Source organism: Melospiza melodia, chromosome 3 (genome assembly GCF_035770615.1).
Source record: "Melospiza melodia melodia isolate bMelMel2 chromosome 3, bMelMel2.pri, whole genome shotgun sequence".
NCBI classification, from domain to species: domain Eukaryota; kingdom Metazoa; phylum Chordata; class Aves; order Passeriformes; family Passerellidae; genus Melospiza; species Melospiza melodia.
In genome coordinates, this window is record NC_086196.1 from 42,455,609 (window position 1) to 42,483,224 (window position 27,616).

General features: G+C 38.2%; 1 protein-coding gene across 4 annotated transcripts in view; it reads left to right on the forward strand.

Annotated features, from left to right (window-relative positions):
* The window catches only part of UTRN (utrophin), a 340,805-nt gene that overhangs the window by 85,401 nt on the left and 227,788 nt on the right, over nt 1-27,616 (forward strand). For all 4 annotated transcript variants that reach the window (XM_063151512.1, XM_063151511.1, XM_063151513.1 and 1 more), the window contains exons 13-26: nt 369-470; nt 3,314-3,421; nt 4,008-4,187; nt 5,468-5,634; nt 7,926-8,049; nt 9,802-9,889; nt 11,699-11,934; nt 12,196-12,376; nt 15,013-15,158; nt 17,655-17,867; nt 22,308-22,421; nt 23,228-23,383; nt 24,265-24,435; nt 26,667-26,846. In XM_063151512.1, the coding sequence (XP_063007582.1) occupies nt 369-470; nt 3,314-3,421; nt 4,008-4,187; nt 5,468-5,634; nt 7,926-8,049; nt 9,802-9,889; nt 11,699-11,934; nt 12,196-12,376; nt 15,013-15,158; nt 17,655-17,867; nt 22,308-22,421; nt 23,228-23,383; nt 24,265-24,435; nt 26,667-26,846 (2,166 nt within the window). The remainder of the gene's footprint in view (nt 1-368; nt 471-3,313; nt 3,422-4,007; nt 4,188-5,467; nt 5,635-7,925; nt 8,050-9,801; nt 9,890-11,698; nt 11,935-12,195; nt 12,377-15,012; nt 15,159-17,654; nt 17,868-22,307; nt 22,422-23,227; nt 23,384-24,264; nt 24,436-26,666; nt 26,847-27,616) is intronic.

Sequence of the window (27,616 nt, forward strand, 5' to 3'; positions counted from 1 at the left end):
GTTTTCCTAAGAAAGTTAAAATCTCATAGCAGAAATACTTGGAAGACATGAACACAATTTATCTAGGGAGTATAATATGAAGTGTGAGTATGTGAGACAGAGTTTTTCCAAACAAAATTAGTGCTACTTGGTTCATTCCTTTTTATGCTCGAAGACTTGAGCAAAATCAGAGTTTAGGCCATATGTAAATGTTTTTGAAAGTGTTAATCTCCAGCTCTGTGCAATACAGCAATATCAATAATGGACAGGGAAGTAGATATAATGTAGAAAGAAGTTACTGTGAAGCAGAAATCACACTTTTGAATATCTGTTTTTGGAGTTTCTTTGTGAGGGTTTTAGTAATTTCTGAGTGTTTTGTGCTTTTGTAGAGGCTTGGTGAGCGGTGGACAGCAGTTTGTCGATGGACTGAGGATCGGCGGGTCAAGCTGCAAGAAATTCAGCTTTTATGGCAGGAGCTGCTGGAAGAACAGGTGAGTAGCTGTTCAGCTTTTCAGAGTGACTGGTTGATTTGTGTGGAAGGGAAAAAACTGAAAAAGCCCAAAGAATCAAAGCTCTGACAAGGATTGATTTTTTTTTTTTTTTTAATGGAAAATAAACCTTGAAAGCCTAGAATTTGTTATTGTTTGGGTTCCCTGTGTTCTTCGAGGACAGGAGTAGCTCTGAAGTGCAAGACAAGTATTTTTCCATAGGTTAAGAATAGAAGTTTATAGCTTCTCGTAAAGTAATTTCCAAGATACCTTGTAAAATGGTGATGTAGTGTGAATATCAGTGATACTTAGAAAATTCATGGTCATTTTCCTATCGGGTAGTTTTGTAATTACAGAAATCCTCCTAATTAATGTATATGTAGTTCCAGCATGAACACATATACACAATACTAAAGTGTTTTCTTGCTTTGATATAATGTATTTTACAATAAAAATACTGCTCAAACACAAGTAACTCATAGTATAAAAAATATGGTAACACAGCTACATGTGCTGTTTGTATGTCTAGAACTAGAGCTTGTTTCATTTCTCAGCTGAAAATATTTTGGTTTTTTCTTTGAAGGTTTTACTGAAATTGTGTTTTTCTTGAACATGATATGTATCACTGTAAGCTATTGTTTAAACAAGGCAGTACTCAGATTGTTTAGACATTTGAAAGAAGTAGAGCAGTGCTGGTATAGCTACTGGTATCAGCTGCAGCCTGGTTTCTTTGACAAGGATGTTTTGTCTGCGTTCTTTGGGGCTCCTTGTATGTTTCTCCCTTACCTCTCCCATATCTGTTTCTAGTATATTGATACACTGAATTTGTAGCTCATGTGACCTTGTTTTTAATATGGACCCAAGGTTAAGATTCTGGTTTATCCCATGCTGAGTATCTGTTTATATATGTTTCTTTAAACTAATGCTTTGTTATCTGTGTATGTGTATCCAGAAAATTGTATGCTAATGTTTTCTGGGAACTCTTGGGCATGGTAACTCGGAATTGAGAAAGGATTCTCCCAAAATCCTTGCTGTATATGTTCGAGTTACGGACTTCAAGTGCTCTTAGTTTTGATGACTCTGTCATCATGTCAACATCCTTTTCCACCCTTACATTTGTTTGGGGAACACTCTTTGACTATTACAAAACTGTTAGAAGTGCCATGTTCTGTTGGAGTTGAACATTTGAGCTCCGCTTATTTCAATTTGTGTGAAGCAATTAGTGTGCTTAGTGTAGAAAGTCAGATACCAAATAAAGAAGAAATAGAAGTTTGTTTTAGCTGGTTTAGATGACCCTTTTTGTACTCATTATTTACCTGAATAATTCATTTATTACTAGTGGGTTTGAATTACAAACCCACAATAATGATCAAGTGACTTAGAAAAATTACAGTCTGAAACTACTTAAAATTGAATACAAACACTTTTATAGCACAAAAGTAACTAAAACGCTTTGTTGCAAGCATTTTCTATTTTGTCCAACCACACAGGGAGATGAGCAACAGTGATGCATCAGCCTTTTTGTGGCTGCCTAAAAAGCTCTTGTACACCACATTTTCAAGTCAACACAATCCTTACCACTCAGGAAACAAATTCCTCAATCAGTGCCAGAGACTTCTTAGCACTATGGTAATTATGTTTCAGTTTTCTAGGGAGAGTTATCTTTGACTGCTGATTTAGCAGAAATTAGCTGAACGCATGAAGGGTTTTTGAGCTCCTCTTATGCATAAAATATGTTGGCTGGGATGCCAGCATGATTTTTCCAGAGAGTGTGTGATGTTATAATTTTTTTTCTCAAAGCCTTATGGCATTTCAACCACCATCATATTTTCTGTCTGTCGATTTTGCATATTGGTTTATGTTGGAAATGTAAACTGCCTTAGCCCTGTGGCCCAAAGTTGCTATAGTAAGTTCTGGGACAATGCCAAAAATATATAGCTAGGATGGGGAACCTGGTGGCTATTGTAAAACGTGTTGTTCAAAGAACAAAAAGGTCTGTCTTGCTTTGTGATTTATTTTTAAACAGAGAGGAACAGCATTGCACCAATGCCTGGGCAGCTGAAGTTTATAGAGAGATGGGTGTTCTACTCCGTGGAGATTGCTGTCCAGTAGCAGCATTATGTGGGAACATAATATAGAGTACATAAAATCCTTCCTGGTACTCGATGCCAGTTATTGCTGGTGTTACTACAGGAGTGCAGTGTGACTGAAGAAAACTGAGACCCAGGACAAGTCTTGTAGGAAAAAAAAGGAAAAAATAAAAAGTCCCTGAGTTAGAAGTATTTAGAGCAGACTACTCTAGCTTCCAGTAGTCAATGAAATAGGATTTGCTGAAGTTGTTTTGCAATTGAAAGTAGGTACCATAAACAGGGAGGTCACTGATTGGTATCTGAGTCTTTGATCAACTGTCTGGACTAAAAGAAATGTGAATTACCAGTGGTGTCACTTCTGTGAGAAAATGCTTGTAACAGCATGTGAGTCACAGAGGAAGAAGGGTAGAAAACAAAAGAGCACATGCATGCCGTTTTGATATATTCTATTTTGATTTATAAATCCTATGTTAGCTTTATGGTGGATATCTGTTTCCTATATAAATAACTTGCACGGAGATAGGCTCTGATATATTGAGAAATGGTTTTGTTGAAATTGTTTCGCTGGAAGTATTGCTTCCCTAATCTGATAGTTTTGTACTCTTTTCTGTATTATTTTTGTTAAAGTTAACTGACATTCCAGCGTATAAAGACTGCAGAACTGTGCTTTGAATGCAAAGATTTTGAAGAAGCAATTGTCCATAGCTGTTTGACAATCTTGGTATTTTCTTCTGTTGTTTTTCTTATGATCTGCAGTGCTTATTGAAAGCTTGGTTAACAGAGAAAGAAGAGGCTTTGAGTAAGGTCCAGACGAGCAACTTTAAAGATCAAACAGACCTGAGTGTGAATGTTCGAAAACTAGCTGTGAGTATTGATATCTTGCTCTATTCCAACAAATATCATAGCCTAGATGAGTAGCAAATTACTAGTTTGACCCTAGTAGGAGCTGTGAGTGCATGATACAGAAGCCAGGCCAACATTCTCTCCTTGCCAGATTCTTGCCCTTGAATTTAAAACCTATGTGCTATTTACTCCATGGCAGTCCTTCGTTGGTGTGTCAAACTCTGAAACAGCTATCCCAGATTTTTGAGAGGGTTTGGATGTTATTGCGGGCCACCAGTCAGCTGTGCTTTCCCAGGTGTATGCCTTGGTTTGTGGTGTGGATTTTTCTTTATTTCATTGGAGCAGCTTGTACAAATGAACGAATCATTTGTAACTGTTACTGAAGAGATACTGCTGGCTCCTCTAGGAGATGTTTCAAGGATGTGCTCTTTAAAAAGAGTGTCTGTTAGTGCTTTTTTACACAAAAGAACTGTTCATCTGGCTCAGGTAGTACATCTTTCACCCTGTCACCACCCTTTCAAACCCCTTTGCCTTTTAGCCATGGAATTAAAGCTTAGGGGAAGTAGAATACTTGATGTTCTATTTTAATCTTTTCTTTTAATTACAGATTTTAAAAGAGGACTTGGGTATGAAACGACAAACACTAGACCAGCTGAATGAACTAGGTCAGGATGTGGCTCAAATCCTTGGGAATGGCAAAGCATCCAGTAAAATTGATCAGGATCAAGAAGAGCTAACTCAGAGGTGGGACAGTTTGGTTCAGAAGCTAGAGGATTACTCTAACCAGGTATTTACAAGGCTTTATTACTTTTTAGCTTTTTGTATGACTGCATGCATGCAAATTTCACTGTGTCACCAAAATTGTCCAGGCATCAGGCTAGAGAGGTAGGTGAATGCTTTTTCACATGGGGCTGACAAAGGTGCCTGCATTTTTGGTCTCCAAAAGCCCAGTACTAGTACTGACCAGTACTATTACTCCTTTCTCACACAGATTAAGCTTCATTTTTCTGATGAGTAAAGCAGGCTTGCCATGTATTATCAGTCTATGTAAATGACTTTAAACATTGTAAGAGTGCTGGGACTGGATTTAAATCTGATACTAAAAGAAAACAAAGGCAAAACCCAAATCCCAGAATAGAAAAATAAATGGGAGTCATACAAGTATTTATGCTCTGTGAGTATGATTTCTCATCTGTTGAAAATAGAGTAGTTGTTTGTTTGACATGTAATGATGATAGCCAAGCTAGATTGTTCAATGTTTATTTTAGTGTTTTGAGTGCTTGGTAATGTTTTTGTTTAGACAGAACTCCTACTGGATTCTGTGAGGGTTTTATTTGACAGCTTTATAACTCATATGTGCTTTTTCTAGTGATAGTAATATGTTGTTATGGTAAAAACCATGGCACCAATTCATGATCCATTTAATGTATAGTGAATGAGTTGTGCAGTCTGGGTAGGGGCTCATTGCAGCCATGTGGCTTTAATTTGTTCTTGTGTTTTAGTCAAAGCACTAGAGAATGCCAATTCCTGTCTCTATCCTTTCACTCTCCTTAAATACCAAGCACATACCTGGAACTTACAGGTTGAGTCTCCAGGGACTTACCTTATAACCTGATAAAGAGCATGGGAGGTTTCTATTGACTTGAGTGAGCTTTTAGGTCAAATTCACTGTGTATCAGCTCTTCATGAGATCTCGGCTTTGTTTTATAGAGTAAGAGTACAAAATGAAGAATTGCTAGTAATAAACTCCAAGTACCTTTGTTCTTTCTGTGAAGAAATGATGAAAGAAAATACATATAGTGCTCCTTTTGTTAATTTTAGTTCACTTGGACTGGCACAATTCTAGTTGAGCTGAGAATTTTGATGCTTGGTTCCCATCTGTAAAATGAGAATAATGATCTTTTTCTCTGGAGCGTAAATATGATAAAAGTGCTTCATGACAGCTCAATGTGGTCATTTGTGGGAGTGGATGAACAGGCTTTTGTGACTGAATAAAAGGAAATAAGAAAAAACAACTCAGCTTGTGTAAAATGACACATAATCCTTACCCTAAATTATTTTGTATAGGTAACTCAAGCTGTAGGAAGCATAGGAATGTCACAGGTTTCACAGAAGACTGCTGCAGAAACACCATTGAAGGAACAGGCAGTGGTTAAACAGTCCAGACAGGAATTGCCCCCACCACCACTCCCAAAGAAAAGGCAAATTCCAGGGGACAGTGAAGCAAAGAAAAAGTAAGTACATGTCACTGCAATTTTCCCTTGCTCATTGGATACTACAGAGACTGTCTTGACTTTTGATCCTTCTTTTATGCAAGTGAGCAATACTTAAATTGCAGTTGTGAGGTTGGGCTTGGGGGCTTGACTAGATTATCTCCAGTCATCCTTTCCAACCCTCACAATTCTGTGATTCTTTGAATGGGAATGGAATGTTATATACAGCCTTGTTTTTGGAGCAGCAGAAAACCTGTAGCTTCCATTAATTTCAAAAGAAAACAGGGATGTTTTGTTTCTCATAAAAGCAGGTCTTCAGTCCTTTGTACCTCAGCTCCTTTGTTGAAAAGACAGATTTATATTTACTTTATGCAAAACACCTTCTCATCTTTGCTCAAGAGGTGGTGTGAAAGTGTCAAGCATTTTGATTGATTTATTATTTATTTCTAATTTTCCTAAAACATATGGGAAAAATGGGAGAAACTGCACAAAAAAAGATGCCCAGAAACATTTTCCATCTCTCTTGTATTTAGTTATAAGAATAATATTATGCTGATATCTCCTTTGGCAAGTATTTCTGGAGTGGCTGGTGCTCATTTGCATATATAGACTCATGGAATCATTTGGGCTGGAAGGGGCCTCAAAGATCATGTCATTCCAACCTCCCTGAAAGGACAGGGACACCTTCCACTAATGTAGGCTGTTTGGAGCCTTATCTAGTCTGGTCTGGTAGGCTTCCAGGGATGGAGCATCCACAGCTTCTCTGGGCAGCCTGTTCCAGTATCCTACCACCCTCATACTGAATAATTTTTTTCTGATATGTGATCTAAATATACTGTCTTTCACTTTAGAAGTTACTCCTTGTCTTATCAATACCCTTCCCATTGAGTCCCTCTCCATTTTTCTTGTAGCCTTCCCTTTAGGTACTGGAAGGCTGCTATCAAGTTTTCCTGGAACCTTCTCTCCTCTTAAGCCAAACAGTGTTTCATAACTTGTGTTGAATTCTTGTTATTAAATAGCATACCTAAAACTAAAGGAATGGTTTAAATATAAATTAGGAGATTAAATGCTATGTGCTCAAAATTTTGCTTTTTGTGCTTGGCTGAGGAAATGAGTGTTTCCTTGAAGTATCACTGGTGTAAGTCTTTGTCAGATCATTTAGAGATACATTAGAGGCTGCATCAAGACTAGGGAGTAACTGTGTGTTTGCGCAATGAAGAAGAGTCTTTAATTAATTTTTTTCTGGAGGAGGAATGGAGGTTTGAAGGGGTAAGGAACCTGCCCAAACCCTCTTGAAGACTCTGATCAGACCTTTTGAGCTCTGGTAGGGGCGGTGTGTGCATCTGGATGTGCCAGGGCAGTAAAGTAATCAGCAGCCATTCTGTGTCTCCTGAGTTGTAGAATCTATTATAGGTTTTGAAAGCAAAAATGATTTATCTGTCTGTTTTCCTAGAGTTGAAACTGTATTAAAGCCAGGGGTAGTAAATATAGGTCATAAAGTTTCTGATGTTTTTGTGTGTTTCCATTTGCTTCTTTTGAAATCAACAAATAACCAGTTAGTGGAATTTTACCAGTTTTCCCATGGAAACTTTGACAATTGCATTTGTTGGGGTGCTGTTATTCCATGTTAGGATTTGTTAAGTAATGTAATTGTAATTCAACCTGACTTGTAGTCTGTACAGTGTATCTGTCCATCTCTCAAGTTCTGGACGGTACTGATTAATTGGAGAGTTGATTTGGTCTTTTTTTTGGTGGTGTCAGGTTGTAGCTTAGAAGCCATAGGGGTAAGAAAGTTGTTAGTATAGATGTGTGCACTGTAGACAAAACCAGTGAGATATAAGTTATTTTTTTGTCTGCTAAGTGTGCAAAAATCTTTGTCAGCCGTCACTGCCACTGTTAGCTTTTCCTTCAGACAAAATAGCGTTGCAGACTTTTGAAACTTAGAACTGAAATTCTTATTTATTTTATTCCTGAGGTCTAGTTATTACTTTCAAAATACTTGCCATTGAGAGATCTGTTTTGTAGCATATTAAAAGATATGGTTATAATTTGTGTGAAGCTATGTGTAAAATAAATTGCACCATGATTCTCAATTTGTTCCTGAAAGCTGATTTTGTGGGTATAATTTTTATTATAGTAGGCTTTTAAAAGTCTGTCTCTACTTCCTGTGAGTAGTAATATGAGGAGCATGAATTTTGTGTAAAGCCTTGCTGGTTTGGGATTGAATAATGTGCTGAACTGTAAGACTTTTGATTTTTAAGACAGAGTGACTGAAACCAAAAAACAAACCACTGTCTGACCTTTTAAACTAGGTTTGATGCTGAAAGTACTGAGTTCTTGAACTGGATTTCAAAATCAAAATCTGCCATTCAGGCCGCAGACATCAAAGAATATAAGAAGATGAGAGAGACTTCAAGCATGAAAGAAAAATTGAAGGTAAAATGGGGAGAATAGAGCATGTTTCAGTGAATACTCTACTCTGTATCTAAGCTGGCTGTCAGCTGGAGGTGTGAGCTGATCCGCATGCTTTGAGGGGATTAAGTCCCTCAGTTAAATAGGTTCAGAACTGAGCATACATGGAAACCTCTGACCAGTTGGACACATTTTTTTGCCTGTGGTGTTGCATATTCCACAGGAAATTTAAAAACCATAAATTACTGATGTCTCCCTTGGAGGTCTGAAAAATGTCTGTCTTCAGGATTATTATCTTTTATACTAAGTAGCATATTTTGGTTTAATGTTTCACAGTTGGAAATGGCCTTGACTGATGCCACTTATATAATTTTGGTAGAGATAGGCCCGTGGGGGGCTCAGAGACCCCTTGAATCATGCTGTGACGCTCCTCAAACGCTGTTCCACCCAGGGTCCAAAGTGGTTTGTTGCTATAATGCTTGGACGTGTTGTTTGCTCTATTAATTTTGGAGAAAACCTGATTGTTACAGCTTGTGTACAGTATTGCTGACCTGCAAGACAGACTAGATAATTTTATAGTGTCTTCTGGGAGCTGTGAAATAACCATTTTATTTTCTGTTCCTTGTCAGGAATTATTCCTGCCTTTTTCTGGTTCTTGAGCATTCTTTGTTAATGAAGACTTACTGGAGCTTTAACAGGACCTGAATCTGCTTTCGAAATCAAAAACAATACTTAAAAATCTCTATAAAGAGGCTCCTCCATAGTCCTCTTGTGGAAAATGGTGCCAGTAGGAATGTTTGGAATGGGAGTATTGTTGGAAATAAAAACCAAAACAACTATCACAATATTTTATTTATAGATCTTTAAGAATATTTATAGCTCTTTAAAAAAGAGGTCCTGAAATGAACACCAGGTTCCCATGAACAGCACTGTTTTTAAATGACTGGACTGTATGTAAGTGGATAGGACAGAGTTTGTTCTTCCCAGCTGTGCAAATAAGTGCGTGCTTCTGAATATACTGTAGGAAGCCTAAACCAGAGTAATGACCTTTGACATGAGGTTCAAAAAGATTTTGCTTTGGAGATACTGTGTTGTAATCACAGAAGATATTGAAGCTGTGGTTTTGTGGCCAAAGAGCTCATCTTTTCTCTGTGGATGTATTCTACCGATTGACTCACAAAGGAATAATCACCAATATGTATAACTTGTGGGAGGAGCTTTTTCCCTTAAAAATCTTGGTAGTCATGGAGAATGTCCCTCTCCAAATCTTTGTGAGAGTAAAGTACTAGAGCTTATGAAAGTGGATTACTGGTGTGCTATAGTTCTTGCTGTTTGGACTTCTAGGGAACAGGTCTGTTGGTGCCTTCTACTGGAAATCACAGTAGAAACTGTAGAAATGAAGGGGCTAGTAAGAAGAAAGTCTTTTCTCCGCTGGTTCACATTGAGAATTACAGCTGAATGTTTGATCACAAATGTCTTGTTTTAACTGTTGTCCCAATATCTTATTTCATACTGTGAGATCATGAAGCCATTAATCAATATTTTATTCCTGGTGCTGTAGTACTAATCTCTCACATGCCTGCTACTTGTGAGAGGTGACTCCTTTTGCATTTGTTTGCTGCACAAGCAGAACTAACATGCAGCTCAGAAGGTGATGTACCCAAGATAATGATGTGTTTTGGGTAGTAGTGGGAAAATAGATATTACTGGGTGAAAGTGGGAAGTCAAGGAAAATAATCCTTGCCGCCACTACATTCTTTGGGATTCACTTTAAAGGTGATTGAAAAGGAAAGACCTGAAAAAAGCCAGATGTTAGATGAACTGAAACGAAGTGGACACATTCTTTTGGATCAAATGGAAAAGGGTAAGCAACTTGGAGTTTTTTCTATTTTGTGATTTAATCAGTTGAGTTGCTGGGAAATAATACTGAAATACCGATCTCTTTTCTTCTCCCTCCATTTTCTTTCCTTCATGGTCATTGTTCTGTTACTAGTAAGTTATGTGTTTTTTTTTTAATTAAAGCTTTTAGAAAAATATTATTATTATTCATTAATGTGCATTTGTTCATTTGCAGTCTTTTAAGGTTTATTTTAAGAAATTATTTCTCTTTCAGTAACAATGCTAGTTAGATGCTTTCCAGGAAATGGTTTGATTTTAAGTAAAAGTTTTAAAACAACTGCTATAGAGAAGTGAAAATTTTGAAGCCAAATTTAAACTTGATATGTATGTGTCTATCTCTTTCCATATTTTTATCTGTTTTTGTAAAAAATGTCTGTGTTTTTAATGATGCAGTCACAGTCTATGGCTCAAAGGCAAGAGAGAAGTCTATATGATTGGGAAAATGATTGATTGCTAATTAAAACCCTTATCCATGGGATCTTATAATTGATATCCATGGAATTTTAATCTTTAAGCCTTGCTGAAAATCTTGTTTCATATTGAAAAAATTCCATCAGTGGAATGAGATCTCTATATGAGATGTTTATGTCATCTATGTTGATGTCATCTAGAAGCAATCTTTTAGATATGCTGTGCACTTGACATCTGGTGAAGTTGTCATGACTGGTAGCATTCAGACAGGAGAGAGGATGGTGTCACTGTCCTGCATAATGACCAGCATCCCTTTTGGAAAATGCTGAATTCCAATGGATTTCTCAGCAATCAGATTTTTTTGCAGTCCAATGCTTTGTTCGTATGCCCCAATTTACTAAGAATGTCCAGTCCTCCCTCCTTGCTTTACTGCAGCTGAAGCTTTTTACAGTGGGTGCCATTGCCCTGAAGTTGGTGGCTGAAAGCTACTGATTTGACTTGGAGTTTGGTTTATAAAAATTTTTAGATGTTGCTTGTTTTCAAACCTGAGCAGAATGTAATCCTCCCTTCCTCTTTCTTCTGCAAACCCATTTAGCTGTGATATAATGGGTCATGGTATGAAACCAGCATGTGTTAACCATAACAAGAAATGCATTGTTGAAAAGCTGCTTTGTATCAGTGAAGAGTAAGGTCAACAATTTGCTTTCTAGTTGATTGTCATCTTAAAGGTTGGGATCTCTAGAAAATAACCAATCTAGAGCCCCTGGTTTTGTTAGGGTCTGATAGTATGTTCTGTCCAGCTCAGGCTCGCAGCCTTTTTCCAGACCTAGGCCCGGCTGCACCTGTGTGGAATAATGCACAGCACTGGCACATTTGGCACATTTGTGCCAACATCCATTTCTGTCCTGGGGCAGGTACAGGCTGTGCCCAAAGGGCAGTGACTGCTCTTTGTGTGCATACTCCTCCCCTATGGCTCTGGCTGCTGTGTTGTTGGCGTGCCAAGCCTGTGGCCAACGTGCGAGCACAGGGACATCCGTGGAGCAGGGTTATCAAGTGCTCTTGTGAAAGCTGCCTGGCTGCCCTGACCAGAGCTTTGGACTCTACTTGTGCTAGAGTGGTTCAGCAAAAAAACGTCTCTCTGTCTTTCCTCAAAATTAGAGTATTTCACTCTACATTTTACTAGCAATATAAAGCTGAAATGGTGCTAGTAATAAGTATAGATTTATAGATATTGAACTTGGGATCAAAATGTTTTGTATATAAAAGTGAAAGTGCACTTGTATTTGAAGAAAGGAAAGGTTAAATGCCTGTTAATGAAAATGTGTTGCAGTTAATATAACAGTAATTTGTATAATCTTTGTAGAAGGACTTCCTACAGTGGATATAAAATCCGCTATGGAGAAAATTTTGTCGGGGTGGAAAGATGTGGTTCAAAATCTAGAAGAAGTGGCTAGAAAGATAAAGTACCAAGAAGATATAAATGCTTATTTAAAGGAAATGAATGAGCTTGAGAAGACTTTAACTGAGAAGGATAACTGGCTTAAAAAAGCTTCTTCTTCAGCATCCCAGTCCTCAGCAGTCCTGAAAGACTTATGTCAGGTAAGTTTGGCCAAACTTGCTGATTTTGAATGGAAGCTGTCAGAAGCACAGGATGCCCCAGTGAAGCTTGGCCTGGTTTCTAAGGCTAGGCAGGGCACCTGATTTGACTGGAAGATTTTGGAATCTGTCACAGAAGTACTTTAGTGTTGTCACCCTAGTAATGTGGATGAGCTGTGCTGCAGTGTACTAAAATCTTAGTGTACTAAAATTTTTGTGTTTACAGGGTAAGTGTGAATTTTGGTTTTGGTTTTTCTTTTACAGAAGGAGTTAAGTCACCTTGTAAGCCTGAGTCCACAGCTGGAACATCTGAAAGCCACCTGCAAGACACTCACCTCTCAGCCCATGCCTCCAAATTTTATTCAGGAGAACTTGAATGGTTTTCTTGATCACTTCAAATTGACTCATCAGAAACTAGAGGAATGTCACCAACAGCTGAAAAAAGGTAAATAAATAAACATAAATACATATATTAGCATAAAGCCTCCTGCTTACTTGTGTTTTGATTTTTTTTTTGTTTGTTTGTTTCTTTTGAGCTGACTGAAAACTCATTGAATTCTGGTAGAGTTTTTCTAGTGTTTATGCTAGGCTTTGTGCCAAACTGACAAAATTAATTTATTCACCTGGAAGGATGTGGCCTCCTCTCTGCACAATTCAAGAGTCTATCATTCCATGGTGTTTAAAACGATTATGCAAGGATGAAACATTCCTGAAACCTCATTTAACTACTTAGCAAGACATATTTAAGGTGGATAATATAGCTCAGAAATCTGTCTCTCCCTGGCACTTACAGAAATAAATGTTCTGTAATGAAATTCTAGAAATGAAAAGTAGACTATTAGGAGAACCTTGTAAAATGAAAGTGCGCATGTGAAATTTATTCTTTTTCATAGCTTTGAGCACATTAGTCATACATAATTCCTTTTTAAAATTTCATCTTTGAAGTGATTTGGAATCTGGCTTGCTTTTCAGGCAGTTTCTACTTGGGTTGTTGTTGCATTATAGATTTAATTATGAGCATTCAAACCAGTCATGCTGGTTTTTAAAGAATTTTAAATGTAGTGCATGGAATATGTAGTTCTGGTAATACTTTACATCTGAATAGCAACAGCACAGACTTGTAACAATTTTTTTCCTTAGTTTTTGTTTCAGAGTAATTTGAGGAAGTGTTTTATTAACAGCTCCAAATGGAAGAGCATTAAAACTCTATTCTGTATGTAGTAAAAATAGGCTCAATTACTAAGTTGTTAGGACATTTATACAATGTCTGGCACCAGGTCTGCATGCTTCAATTATATCCATGCAGAAAACTGTATGAATGAAGTATCTGTCAGCTATGTTCAAATTACAAGGGGATGTTTTCATTCTTACTGGGACTAGTTATTATTTTATAGCTGTTTTGACTTCATGTACTGGTGAGTAATTTTATTGGTATTTTGGATTTTGGTAACTATATATCATGTGACAAAAATTCTTTTTTTTTTTGTGTCACGCATCACTTGAGGTGTTATTGATCTACTTGAACCAGTTATTGCTTGGTAGAAACACCGCATATATTCTAACACATTAAATTTGTGTTTGCGTGTCTTTTGAATGAGACAACCTGCTGAGAAGGTATATTGCTGACAAACAGAGGGAAATGTCAGTTCAGGGTTTTAGCTGTTTATTTACAGCGTAGTTGAATTGCTGCAAGGTAAAAACTTCCAGAGCTATGTGACTGGTGGTGTGACTTAGGCATTTGTGAACTTGGCAGGCCTTGATTGACAGAGGGCCAGCTCCTCTTATGGCTCTTCTTTGAGCCTCTGGAAATTCCCCCATGGAGACCTACTCAGTCCCAACTCTATGGGAATTTTTTAAATGGGAATTGACTCAATATTTTTGTCACTGAGAAACTACTTTAACTATTTTCTTCTCCTTCAGGATTTTCTGTCACTTAGTGGCAGTGCACCTAAATGCTTCTTATTAATTTTTTCCCTCCCCTCTTTAAATTGAGCTGGCCTTCTGAGAAAAGAGAGCTGGATTACTCTGATTCTCTCAAAAATGTTGACTCATTTTATAAAAGGTAGGACAGTTCTGACAGTAAGCTGTTGAAAAGCTACCTGCTGACTCAGAACAAGGCTTAGATTAATTTTCACGTGGGGCAGTAACAAAATTGCTTAGGAATCCAGGGCCAGAGAATGTGCATAACACAGTACAGGATTTATAGGCAAAATCCTGTTTGCTGCAGTTATTCCAATTGGCTGTTTTCATTCTGAAATTCCAGTGAGGTGCTGCCTCCTGCCTGGGATTCCACGTGGGGCTGGATTGAACAAATTTTGAGATATGGTTGAAGAAGGCAAGCAGATACTCCATCCAAACTTTAATTCCCTTTTAACGCTTCCTAGATGGTGTCTCTGTTCTGGCAACAGGCTGGAAGCTTCTATTTTTATATATTTGTGTGGGTAAATATATTTTAAAAACGTAAAAATGTAAGCAAAACACAAGCCCACACTAACATGTTATTTATATATACGCACACACGCATATTTGTAAATACTAGCTTATATAATTCCTATATATTGTGTCTTATATAATTCCTATACGTAGTGTGTATTTTTAATTTAATATGTAATGTATGGCTATTATATTTGCTATACTCTGTTTTCTATATATAGCAGATATCAGTGTGTATTTGTAGATAAATAGTAGATATGTCTAAAGCTTAAAAATGCAAAATACTAAATTTGAGTGGTTTATATATTTTAAATACTATGGGTTATTCTTGGTATGATAACATATAATTTAAATACTACTGATTCTACCACCCCACCCACCCAAACAAATTTAGGTGCTTAAGTGTATAAAAAGAATTTATGAAAATGGGATTGAGTTTGTAAAATTTTTGGAAGGTTGTAATTGCATACTTATTATTATATTCTATGTACTTGCATGTTATATATTTAATATTTTTAGAGGAAAAACAATGCTATCTGTTGAAGAGTTTTTTAGCTCTTGGAAAGTTGTTCACATCTCCTATGATTTGGGTTCAAGCGCATTTCCTTACTTTGTATTTTGTTCCCTTTCTCTTTTGCGTGGTCCCAGAGACAGAAAGGCAGCCGAGCCAGGAGTACGTGGAGTCCCTGCAGCAGCTGAGTGACGTGCTGAGCGAGCTGGAGGGCAAGCAGCTCTGCACTGCCAGCGGCCTCAGCGAGCCCAGCAAGGTGGAGAGCGCCCTGCAGCAGGCCAAGGTGACTCTGCCCTTTGCACTGAGGAAGGAGGTTACCCCACTGCTGTCACCCTCTCTTCTCCTGCCTTGCTTTCAGTGGGGTAGCTAACACTGCTCAGAGGGGTGTCAGGGATGTGGATATGGAACCCACTTTTGCAGGTGGCTTGCTGAGTTACCAGGCTGCTGAGGGACGTGTCCAGGCGAGGGCTGGGTATCTCTGAGCCTGCAAAACTTCACAGCTTCTCGTGCTGCCTGTGACAGGAGATGGGGCTGAGAGCTGGGGCTGCTCAGCCAGGGGAAAAGGACCTCAGAGGGCACTCTCTGGTGTGCATGTACTTCCTGTGCTCAGGAGTTGCAGAACAAATGATAGGCAGAAAGGAAAGAATGTGCATGTACCTCCTGTGCTCAGGAGTTGTAAAACAATTGTTAGGGCTCCAAGAGCATCCCCCTTCTAGAGGCTGGGTTGGATCAGGTTGGTGACCTCTGATCCAAGGTCTGCTCCTCTGTTGCTGAGTGCAGTTGTAAGGAAAAGAAGGAGCTGGGAGCTGCACCTGCCTGAGCCACACCACAGTCATGCCTGTGCCTGGACTGATTCTGTCCTGGGGCAGGGTGACCTCCTCTGACCCTGCCTCTGCCCTTCTGAACAGACTGTGGTTTGCAGGCTTTCTACCCTCCCCTCCAAGCACTGGGTAAATATATTCACCCAGGTGTGAGGGGTCTGCTGGCTTTAAAGTGTCTGAGGGTCAGCTGGTTAACAAACTCATCCTGCTCAGGTGTTTGGAGAGAATAACTGTACTTCTCTGACCTCCACACTGCCTATCAAAGGGAAGCTATGCTTATAAAGTAGACAAAAATTTATAGATGACAGCAGCTTTGCAAATACCAGATACTGAGGCAGGGATGTACCTCTCTCCAGGGAGAGAATTCTGCATCTCCAGTATTTTCCCCTCTTATGTTTGTTTTTTTGTAAAAAAATCAAATTCTTCCCTGCCTGCTCTACCACCTTCCACATTCAGAAGCATGTGTTTTTCCCTGTGTGGTGGCCTAGTAAGGCTGCAGGAGCTGGAGGAGCTCTGGATCTCTGGTTGCTGGGTGCAGAGAGGTTGTTATATCCTTCTCTATTTAGCAGAGCGATGATTTTTGGAAGTCCAGTAAACAGAGTTGTTAGTGCTTTGTATTTTTTTTTTTTTGAACTAGGAGATTAAAACAAGCTTTGATTCTTTGGTTTTCTCTTTAGTGTTGCTTCTGTATTGTTTAAACGTGATGGAGATTTTCTGGTCCATATGCTAGATGAATTGCAATGGCATTTAGCCTTTGGAAGCTTGTCTTTTCCTGCCTCTGCCCAGTTTTCTTCAGAGACTAATTACCCTGAAAGGACATACTATGCTAGTGTAGGTGCTTTAACATTAGCATGTGACAGGAGAGGAGAACAAACTGTATATGAGGAGCTGCTTGTGGACCTGGGGTTAGTTCAGCTCTTTCTGCACTGTAGCAGGCACTGATGGATGCTTCATCTGTGGTCTCCTGCACAGAATGCTCTTGTTTTCTGAAACATACATTCCTCTTCCCAGTCTCATTGCTACCTCTCTACCTGTCTTAGAGGAATTGCTACATTTTCCAGGAAAAGAAGCCATGATAATTGTAAAGTAGATTTGAGAATGTGAACATTTTAAAAAAAGTCTTCCTCAGTAAAAATACAGCAAAATATGTATGCACACATCCTACTTGTACCTATTAAATGTATATACTAGAAAATTAAATCCATTAAAGTAATAATAATTTCATGTGTTCATTGTGAAATTCTCTTAAGCAAATTTGAAGCACAGTAATCAAAGTGATGAGTTCAATGAACTGGCAGCATTTTTTATGTTTTGGCTTATACCTTCAGCTGTTATTTTTCATATTAGTAAATTAGCCCTTTCAAATCAAGTGACTCTTTATATCAGCAATGTCATAGTGAATGTACTCAGAATGTATCTTTCCCTGTATCCCATCTGGGAAAGTAGTTTTCAAAACTTGAGTATCAGAGCTTTTATTTGCAACTAAGAAATTATATTTCACTTTACAAAGCTTGGAAGAACACTCTCAGCCGGTTTGCACGTGCTTTTAAAAAGCAAACTTGTGGGGATATGACCATACTGAGGCCCTGGTCTGTCTGCATTGCAGTTTGCTCTGAGAGTGCAGTGTGGCACAGCCATTGCCTTGTTGACTCGAGTGCCAGTATGGCATGGCACACAGAAGGCGTAGATGCCTGCGCGTGTTGAGCTTTGTGGCCAAGCTTTGCTGCCCCTTCTGTAGTCTCTGCTGTTGCCCCAGTACAGCAAATGAAGGTTTTGTTGTTTGGACATCTCTGCTGCAGTAACTGCTGTAACTGGAGTATCACTCTTCACTGAGTCTGCACAAGTATCACTCTTGACCATCTGCACGATGAAACTTTTAATGTACTTGGATTTATATGTAAGTGTGTACCTGTTTTATGGCAAATACTGGAAGGAGGCTTTTTTTCCTTTTGTTATAGACAGTTTGTGAGACACTGGAAGCCCAGAAGCCCAGGGTAGATAAACTTGCTGAAGAAACAAAGGCTTTGGAGAAGCATGCATCTTCGGATATAAAAAACACCTACGTGAAAGAGTTCAAGGATGTGCAGGGACGCTGGGACAAGTTAAAGGCCAAGATTTCCAAAGAAATTAAACTACTGGAGGAAATTATGCCCAAGTTGAGAATGTTTGAGGTAAAATGAAAGGATTTTTTTGTTTTTGGCTTGAATAACTCACTTGCTTTATAGACCTTTCTTTCTCTGTGTTACTGCAGGAGTCCAGATGAAACTGATTGAGAAGTGGAATTTTGATGATCCACTAGTCTGGCAGAGGCTGAAAGCATATATATTGTATTTGTAGCAGCATAGAAGTGGAATTCTAATGTGCCCAGGATATTATTGTCTTCTAACAGAAATACTTTTCACTTAAAATTAGTGTCCCTCTCTTCTTATAAGCAAAGGTTTTGCTAAGGTCAAGGGCATGCCAGCTGTGCTGTTAATCCCAGTAGGGGCTGATGATCTTCAATGTGATTGGTGTCAGATGCCCACTAGCCTTAAAGTGTAATTCCATGCCTGCTACAGAAAGCTTGCTCCTTCAAGTAAGGTTTTGGTGAACAGTCATGAAGAATTAGTACAAGGAAGTTAGAAAAGTGAATAAGGAAAATGCTTGGGTATAGTGACTTTTCCAGTTCCAACCATGGCCTCTGAAGTGACAGGAAGGACAGTTAAAAAATTAAGGTTACTCAGCCCTTCTACCTATTTTATAAATATATACACATGCCTATTATTGCGGGGGAAGGGTAGATATAAGTCTAATTGTGTCAGGAACCCACGTCTTAAAAAAGGAACTCACTGTGCTGTGGCAAAATGTCCAGATATGGACAACATTGGAACTAGACCAGTGAAGAGATTTTTGCTTTTATTTCCAGAACATCAGTCTCAAAACAGTCAAGACATGATGTTAACAGCTCATTGGTCTACACAAAATGTCTGCTGAGGGTGGGGTGATACAGAAAGACATAAAATCATCTCAGTCTAGATTTCAGCTAATCATACACAGAAAAACACATATTGACAAGCATTCTATCTAATCTTATAAAACACACATAATGATAGCTAAAACAAAGACTAGTTCATAGAAGACAAAGAACAGAGTTCTATTCATGCTAACCTTCTAAAGACATACTTTAAATAACTTTGTTGCCATCCTAAAGCTAATTCTACAGAGGCCTATTGTTATTTGTCACATCTACTGCTTGGGAAACTTTTCTGCTTGCATGGGAAACTTTTCTGCTGTTTCTGCAATGCTAACAGAGCTCTAGTCTAAGGCCTACATACTTTTTTTTAACCATTTCTAAAAACTCTCTAACTTTATGGATTCCAACACCTATGAAATTCTGCAAGACAGAAAATCCCACTGTTCTGAGAACAGAATTATGTCCTGAGCAAGATGTTAGAAAACTTTCCTTTACCTTAAAAGGAATTACAGAGGCCAAAAAAGAAATTCTAGCAGAAGAAACAATGGATCCAATTATTATATGGTTGCTTTATTAATATTAAACCATTATTGTAATTATGAAGTAACTGAAAATGAAAGAAATCCCTACTGGTGCTATCTGTTGAAATATGGGGTTTACATTGTGTTGTCTTATGAACTGTATTTTTGAGTATGCAATTTCTGTGTTTTCTAAATGTTTCGTAAAGCTGTCAGTGGATGGACTGTTGTGTTATATTCCCTGATTTTTTCCTTTGGTACTTATCTATATGGAGATTTTTGTAGTCTAATACTGTATAAATTAAAAATGATAGTCTGGAACAAGTTGAATAAAAATGCTGTGGACAACATGAGGCACGCCAGGATATAACTTGTACTGCAGGAAAGATTGGTATGGCAGCCTTAGTGTATGGTCCTGGTGCAGATGCCAAACACAAGATTAGTTTGGAGAATGGCTAGGCAGGATCTCCTTGGCTAAAAAGGAGTTGAAGCCCCTGGCTATTAAAGGGGAAAAAAGTTTACATGGGGAGAAAAAGAAAAAGTTAATGTCAGTGCTTGGACAACATGTGGTTTATGTTCAACTACATGGAAGTATTAGTTTATTTTTAATGTTTCTTTTTTTTTTCCCCTAAATCACCTTTAAAAACTGACATTTCCCAAGACAACACTCCTCACATTCGGGTTTTTGAAAAGAAACAGAGTAAATATTTTCATTTTAACAGTGAGCAGACTAAGATACCTTTGTTAGCCTGATGAGCATGTCAGTGGCAGATCTGCCTGTGAGTCCTGTGCTTAGCTGGTTCTTCTGTTATTTGTGTTGTGATAGAGGCTCCCCCAAGCTGACAGTGCATGCATTAGTGACACGAACTAGGAGTAATGATTTACCAGTAGACTGTAGTACTCATGTGATGGGAGGAGTAGACAAGGCTCATTTTATCAGTTTTGCATCTTCTTTTTCCTGGAAGAAATTTTCTTTATCTTGTATTCTTTTATCATACCTCTAGTAATATATGGCTGGCTGTGTCTTTGGTTATATATCACTCTCAGATCTTTTAAATCTGCTGCATGGCTGTACATCATGTGGTTTTTCTAGGAGTGAACAAGTTAAGATTCAGCACATTTGATCTTTGTTCCTGCCTGGAATAAATGTCAAAAACTGATTCTGAAGAAGTGAAGATCTATAAGGAAGACCTTATAGCAGCATTCCAGTACCTAAAGGGAACCTTTGAGAGATGAAGGAGAACTTTTTACATGGGCTTGTGGGGAAAGGACAAGGGATAATGGGCTCTTAACTGAAAGAGGGTAGGTTTAGATTAGATTTTAGGAAGAAATTCTTTATTGTGAGGGCAGTGAGACACTGGAACTTGTTGTCCAGAGAAGCTGTGGATGCTTCATTCATGGAAGTGTTCAAGGCCCATTTCGATGGCATCTAGTGGAAGATGACCCTCCCTACCCATGGCTGGTGGGTTGGAGCTGAAGGATCTTTAAGGTCTATTCCAACCCAGACCATTCTATGACGAGGATGTTCATGTCTAAAAATTGTGAACTCTTGTACATCAACAGCCTACACTGGTAATTTGACTGACCACTGATAATTATTTACCTGTGCAATGTAGGAACATTTACTTAATTAAACTTTGTAGGCTTGGTTTGTGATTCAGCAAGTTATTTAAATGTGTGTCTGAGTAATCCCACTTAATTGTCTTCAGCTATTTATGTAAATAAATATGTAAATATGTAAAAAATGCTAAATTAGTTGTGTGCTATAGTGCCTTGTCAAAAGGCAGCCTTTATAAATACATATTTTTTTACATTAAGCTATGGTTCACTGTTAAGCATCATAGGGCCTGTTTTTTAGAAAATTATTTTCAGGCTAATCATCTGCAGGAAATTCCATCAAAATGGAGAAGGAATGAAGAAAATGCCATGACTTTGACCTCTAATGGTAGCAGTGATCTAAAAATAAACATGGACTTAGTCTAATGGGTTTTCATTAATGCAGATATTTTTTGAGAAACAGTGTGTAATATATTGATCTTGAAAACACAGTGTAAGGTTTTTAAGAAAATGAAGTGTATGCTTTCCTCCTCTGTGACATGCAGAGTTAGAAGGTGAAGCTGATGAGCTGTTCTATGATGATGATTGTGTCAGGATAGATGATATCTATCAAAAATTCCAACCAAATAGTCCAAAAATATTGAGTAAAAGTCCAGCTATATTAATAAAAAATGTCAGCCTCATAAGTTGGTTGAACCAGGGGAAATAAGAGCCCTCTTTGTGTTGGTTTTGTTTGTAAGGATGATTTGGAACATCCATGACTGCATGGGAAGGAGATGGCAATGCCTCTGTCTCCTTTCTTCCCTTCCTCCCTTCCTACCTCATTGCAGGGTATAAGGAACTGCCAATTGTTAGATCACGTAATTCTGAAATTGGGTGTGTTTATTTTTTTTCCTCAAGACTTGCTCTAGTGAGTACAGTATTGTACTATTGGCCTCAAACAGCTAGGCTTTTTTTTTTTAATTTTAGTGATTAGTCTGTTCCTCTGTATTTTTTTCCTTTTACATGTGTCTTGCTTATGCAAATGGCTTTCTCAGCATGGTTTCTACCTGAAAAGTATGTTTAGCACTGTCCACTCCTCTTTTCCACATATGAATTTTTATAGGGCTGTCTCTTTTCCTTTGGAGTGCAGTTTTCAAACAAGTGTGGAAACAGTCATGCATTTTTTTATCATAGTTTTAGGCATATTTTCAGCCTTCAGACAGGTCCTTCATGTGAAGAGTAACCACATAATTCTTGAAACCATGCTCTCCTCCTTACCTGATCCCGTGCTTTGGTGTGATGGATTGCCTGGAACAGTTTTGTGTCACTTAAACCATGCTCTGGTGGGTGGAAGAATATCACTATTATGAATTTATTATTCATATAAATTTGAGAACAGAGAAATTTAGGATTCTCTTCTTCTCCCCAAAAAGCCCAATAAAACAAACCCAAAAACTAAACCAAAGTTGGTCTGATTCCAAACTAAGACTATGCCAGCAGCTTGTAGAACACCCTTTGGAAGCTGCTAGAAGTTGAAGTGCAACAGCCATACATTCTTCATCACAGCAATGAATCAATGTTCTTTACTATATTTGATTTAGACTGACTCTAAAGTTGTTCAGAAGTGGATGGATGGAGTGAAAGACTTCTTGATGACAGAAAAGGCTGTTCAAGGGGATACTGAAGGACTTCAAAGGCAACTTGACCAGTGCACAGTGAGTTTCACTCTTACAAGGAGTCTTTTGAAATAACAAGTAGCATCTCTTCTTTATTATTTTTCTTGTAATAAGTACTGTTCATAGCACATTAAGCCCACAAGAAAAAATGTTTTTTATTTCTTCAGGGCATGTTTGAGTTGGTTTCCTTTTTTTGCAGCTATAATATTTCGTGTTTTTTTAAGGTCTTCACTGTAGTCATAAATACCTATCTACAAGTTTTTCCTCTAAAAAGGCTTATATATTTTTCCCAATTTTTTGTGATTAGGGAATTGAATCTGTGGGTGAAAAGTGCCTTCTGCATTAAATTTCCAAGTGTAGCTTAAAAGTAAGAAGCAAATAACTGATCAAAGTCCTAGAGTTTATAATTTTGTAAGGAAGATTCCTGGCTAGTCATTGTCACATAATGGTCACACTTAGGTCGAATTTTGTCTTGTAGTGAGTAATTACAGTGTACCTTCAAATGCTTTTTTCCAGGAGAAGAATATAAATTGAGGTACACCAGAAATAGAATATTTAGTGCATGTAATCTTCAAACTTGTGTTGTTTTGATGTTGATGGTTGGCATATGAAAAAGTTTACGCTGTGTATGGCAAGCTGTACTTTGTTCTTCGGTTGCATAGTTCTGATATTTTGAATCACTGAAGGATTATTTTAAGCAGTCTGGTATTGATCTGATCACAGCATTGATCTGCTCCAAAAACTTTCTCTGGAATAATTAAAAGTTGCAAAATTATCAATAAGGTTATAAATTAATGTAAAATCTTGCTGAAGAACAACATCCCTTTTCTCTGATGTGTATTTAGATGTTTATCAATGAAATGGAGACAATTGAACCATCACTGAAAGAGATGAAAGAAGTAGAGGCTGCTTTAAGAGCTCAGCCTATTGCGAGCATAAATGCTTGGACAAAGTCTAGGCTAGTAGACTGCCAGACTCAGTGGGAGAAGCTGAGCAAACAGGTGAGTTCTCCACGTGTTCCTGGTGCTTGCTTGTTGCTGCAGCTGCGAGGTTGTGTGGCATTGTGAGGATTGAGAGGAGGTGAAGCAATGAAACAGTGGGATGGGAATGTTTTACTTGTTTCACTGTCAAAGTGGCTGAAGCCCAGCTTGAATGCGCACATTTCTTGGTACCTGACTGGAACGAGCAAAATAAACTCTATAATTGTTTGTAATTAAAAATTAATTTGTTCACTTGGCTTTATGCTGCTCTTTCTGGAGAGTGTGGGAGGAAGATCTGACCTTTTTTTCTTGTTTCTAAAGACTGGAATATTATGCTGTCCCTGTATAATTTTTATTGGTTTCCAAGCAGCTTTGAAAAACAAAAAGCTATAAATAGACTACCACTCAAATTTGGTGTATTTGGTTGTTTCTTTTGGGTGGAAGCTTTCTGCTGTCAGTAGAAACATTTATTTTGTTGCAATTACTGATGAAAATCTGTGTTAGAGAGCCTTGCTGTTGATATAGAATCCAGAGTATCTGGGTTGTGGAAAGAAGCGAGCCCTGAAGAGTTTTTTATTGCTCAGTATAATGATATATCTAACGATACTGTACTTGTAATCAGAAGAGGATTTTATTCTGTCTTTTTCCAGGGATTGTTACCAGTTTATGTTCAATGAAGGAGGAATAAAAGGTCATATTTCTCCTTCCCTCACTTTTAGGTTTTGTTGATCTGCTAAAAAGGGTTCGTAAGTTTGTGTGTGCATGTAAAAGTGCTCTGTTAATTAAAAAGGCCTGAACGCGTTTTGGTACTAAAATATTTTAACAAAGACTTGTGTTTTTTCACATGTACAAGGACATTTAAGTAACAAAACTGCTATTTCTTTCTCTACCTTGGATTCTAGATCATTAGTCAGAAAAATCGCCTGTCTGAAAGTCAGGAAAAAGCTGTAAATCTGAAGAAGGATTTGGCAGAGATGCAAGAATGGATGACCCAAGCTGAAGAAGAATATTTGGAGAAAGATTTTGAATACAAGTCCCCTGAAGAGCTAGAGAATGCAGTAGAGGAAATGAAGGTCAGCAATGCCAGCTCATTGTAGAGGCCTGATTAAAGAGAAACAGAACCTTAAAGCTTTGGGGGTTGACCTTTTATGGAATTATATTTGTGGAAAGGAGCTCAGGTCAAGACAAGATTAGTAGTATTTTTCATCTTGGCTGTGTGGAATTTTTGATTTTTAAAGCATAAACTATAAAAGCAGATGTTCTTTTTGGCCATGAGGGATAGGGAGTTCATAATAAATAACAGCTTGCTCAGCTGTTGAGTCAGGCTTTTTTATGTATAGCATATTAAACATTAGGAGTATGGGAAAACTTTGCAGGAGACAAATCTTGAGAAAGGTATAGTGTCATATTGTATTTCTAACTAAATTAGTGGTTGTGAAAACATTCTTCTGCTTCCATCACTTGGTTCTCAGTTTCTTGTCCCCTAAATATTCTAACTCCACATTTAGAAAATCACTTTAAAACAGGTGTGTTGTAATGTGTTCATCATCTGTTGCAAACAGTGATTTTTTTTTTTTTTTTTTTATAAGGATCAGTGAGTGATACTGGTCCCTGCCTCTGTTATTTTTGAGTCTGGTGACCAAGTAAATGGAGAGGAAGGAGATATTTTTGTCTCATTATAACATTGTCAGTTGAACAGATAATTTTCTTGGATACATGTACAGAGTAAATAATTCCCTGCATTTTAATCTAAGAGTTCAGTCATAGCTTCATAAATGGTTTTATTTGTGTACACTTTGTGAGTATCCACTATACTGTTACTTGATGGACAATTAAAAAAAATAATTCTCCCTTACAAGTGCTTTAATGAAGCCATTTGAAGTTTTGAGTTGTCCCTTTTGAAAGGGTTTTGAAGCAGTCCTTAACAAGAGTTTTAATATATTCATGCCCTTTGAAGCCACTTGAGGTCGCATAGTCTGACAGCTGGCTGAACACAAGCCAAGGAAAGAAAGAGCTTTCTTTTCACTGGCAAATCTGTGAGACTTTTAGCACATTTACCTTTGTCAAATCCAGATTATATTGTGTATATTATGCCAGTTATGTCAGTGAGCCTGTAAGCTTATTGTAACACTTAAAATTCCCTTTCATTTGCAGTAACAATATTATCCTGGGACTACTTGTAGGAGTGGGAAAAAGCACTCTCTGCATATGACTCATTTTTGCATATGCTCTCATTTGAACAGAGAGTGGAACTCCTGCTGACAGGTGGAATAGGTTTAAGGAGGAATAAGTTTAAGATAAGGCTGTGTGGCTTTTGAAAATCCTGCCATAAAATATATTTTCAAAATTTTATATTCTTTGCCATTCTATTAACTGACTTTTTTATTGCCTTACATCTAGATGACATCTTGAAATATATATACAAAAATTGTGCTAAATTCTACTATATAGTGCAATGTCTTACTTATCAGAGGTATTTCAATTTCATAAAATTGTTCTTGAAACCTGAAAGGAAGGATATGGAGCAGTCTCAGTTTCCGGAGCCTTTTATTTGTCTCAGCGGGGAGACTCAGACTGATCTGCCTGATCTGTCTTCCAGCTATCCTTCTTCCTCAGTTCTGGCTAAGGCAAAATTTGACAAGTGGCAATCCAGTTTCTCCTGACCTGTGTGCTGGGAGTTGTGCTGTACTTACCCTGTAAATGTGGTGCCAGGCTCCTCTGAGTGTAGTTAGATTGAAGGAATTTTTCTAGCTGTCCTTTTTGTGTGTTCCTTATCCAACAGCTGTGAGGGAGGTCCGAGCTTTGTAATTGCACATGTCCTGGGTAATTACATCATCTTTCCTGGATAAGTTTGGGGGGGAGATAAGTTACTGAGCTCTGAGACACATAATTTCTGTAAATTCACCTTACCTTTTTCTTCCTGATATACTTGTTTTTTAGCAAACGTCTATTTTATTTTTCTGGTAAATTTGTTTTTCGTATTTGCATGATAGAAATAGCAATGAACTTGATTTTTTTTTTTTTTTTTTTTTGCCTTGAGTAATGGCATTTTTTTGTTCATTTTTTTAATGAACAATCCATGAATGGTAAATATATCTGTATACTTAATGAAACAGGATCTTTCACCACTTGCTAACATGACCTGCATTCCATGCAAGTTAGTGCTGTATTTTGTTATGTCCAGGCCCAAGAAATACATTGGCAGCAAGACCTCCAATATGAAACTGCTTAACTGTTATTTGAGTGGTGAGTAGCTGAGTGTGAGGCAATTGAAGGTTGATAGTGTAACATGTTTTTTTGACAGAGAGCGAAGGAGGATGTGTTGCAGAAGGAGGTGAGGGTGAAGATTCTCAAGGACAACATCAAGATGTTGGCCACCAAAGTGCCGTCCAGTGGTCAGGACCTGGCAACTGAGTTGAATGTTGTGCTGGAGAACTACCAGCTACTGTGCAATCGGATCCGGGGGAAATGCCACACTTTGGAGGCAAGAATGATAGCTCTCTGCTTAGAAATATCTGTTCAATTCCTCTGTTGATGTTCTGGTTGAGGTTCTCAAGTCCTAACCTTAGTAAATTTGTGGATGAAGCCAAGCTGGATGGGAGTATTGATCTGCTGGAGGGTGGGAAGGCTCTGCAGAGGAATCTGGACAGGCTGATTTGGTGGGCTGAAGCCAAAGGTATGAGGTTCAACAAGACCAAGTGCCAGGTGCTGCACTTGGGTCACAACAACCCCATGTAGTGCTACAGCCTGGGGAAAGAATGGCTGGAAGATGTCCAGTGAAAAAAGGATACTGATACATACCCAGGGAATGTGAGCCAGCAGTGTGCCCTGGTGGCTCAGAATGGCATCTTGGCCTGTGTTAGAAGTAGTGTGGCCAGCAGGACTTGGGAAGTGATTGTCCCTCTGTATGTACTTGGTGCTGGTGGGGCACACCTTGAGTGCATTGTCCAGTTCTGGGCCTCTCGCTAAAAGGGGGACATTGGGGTGCTGAGAAGGGCAGCAAAGCAGGTTAGAAGGTTTGGAGCACAAATGCTATGAGGTGCTCCTGAGGGAGCTGGAGGTGTTTAGTGTGGAGAAAAAGAGGCTGAGGGGTGACCTTATTGCTCTCTACAACTACTTGAAAGGAGAGTGTAGCCAGAGGAAGAGGTTTGGCCTCTTCTCTGAGGCCAGGGACAGAATGAGAGGAAATGACTTCAAGGTGTTCCTGATGAGGTTTGTGTTGGGCATTGGGAAGATTTATTCTTCACAGAAAGA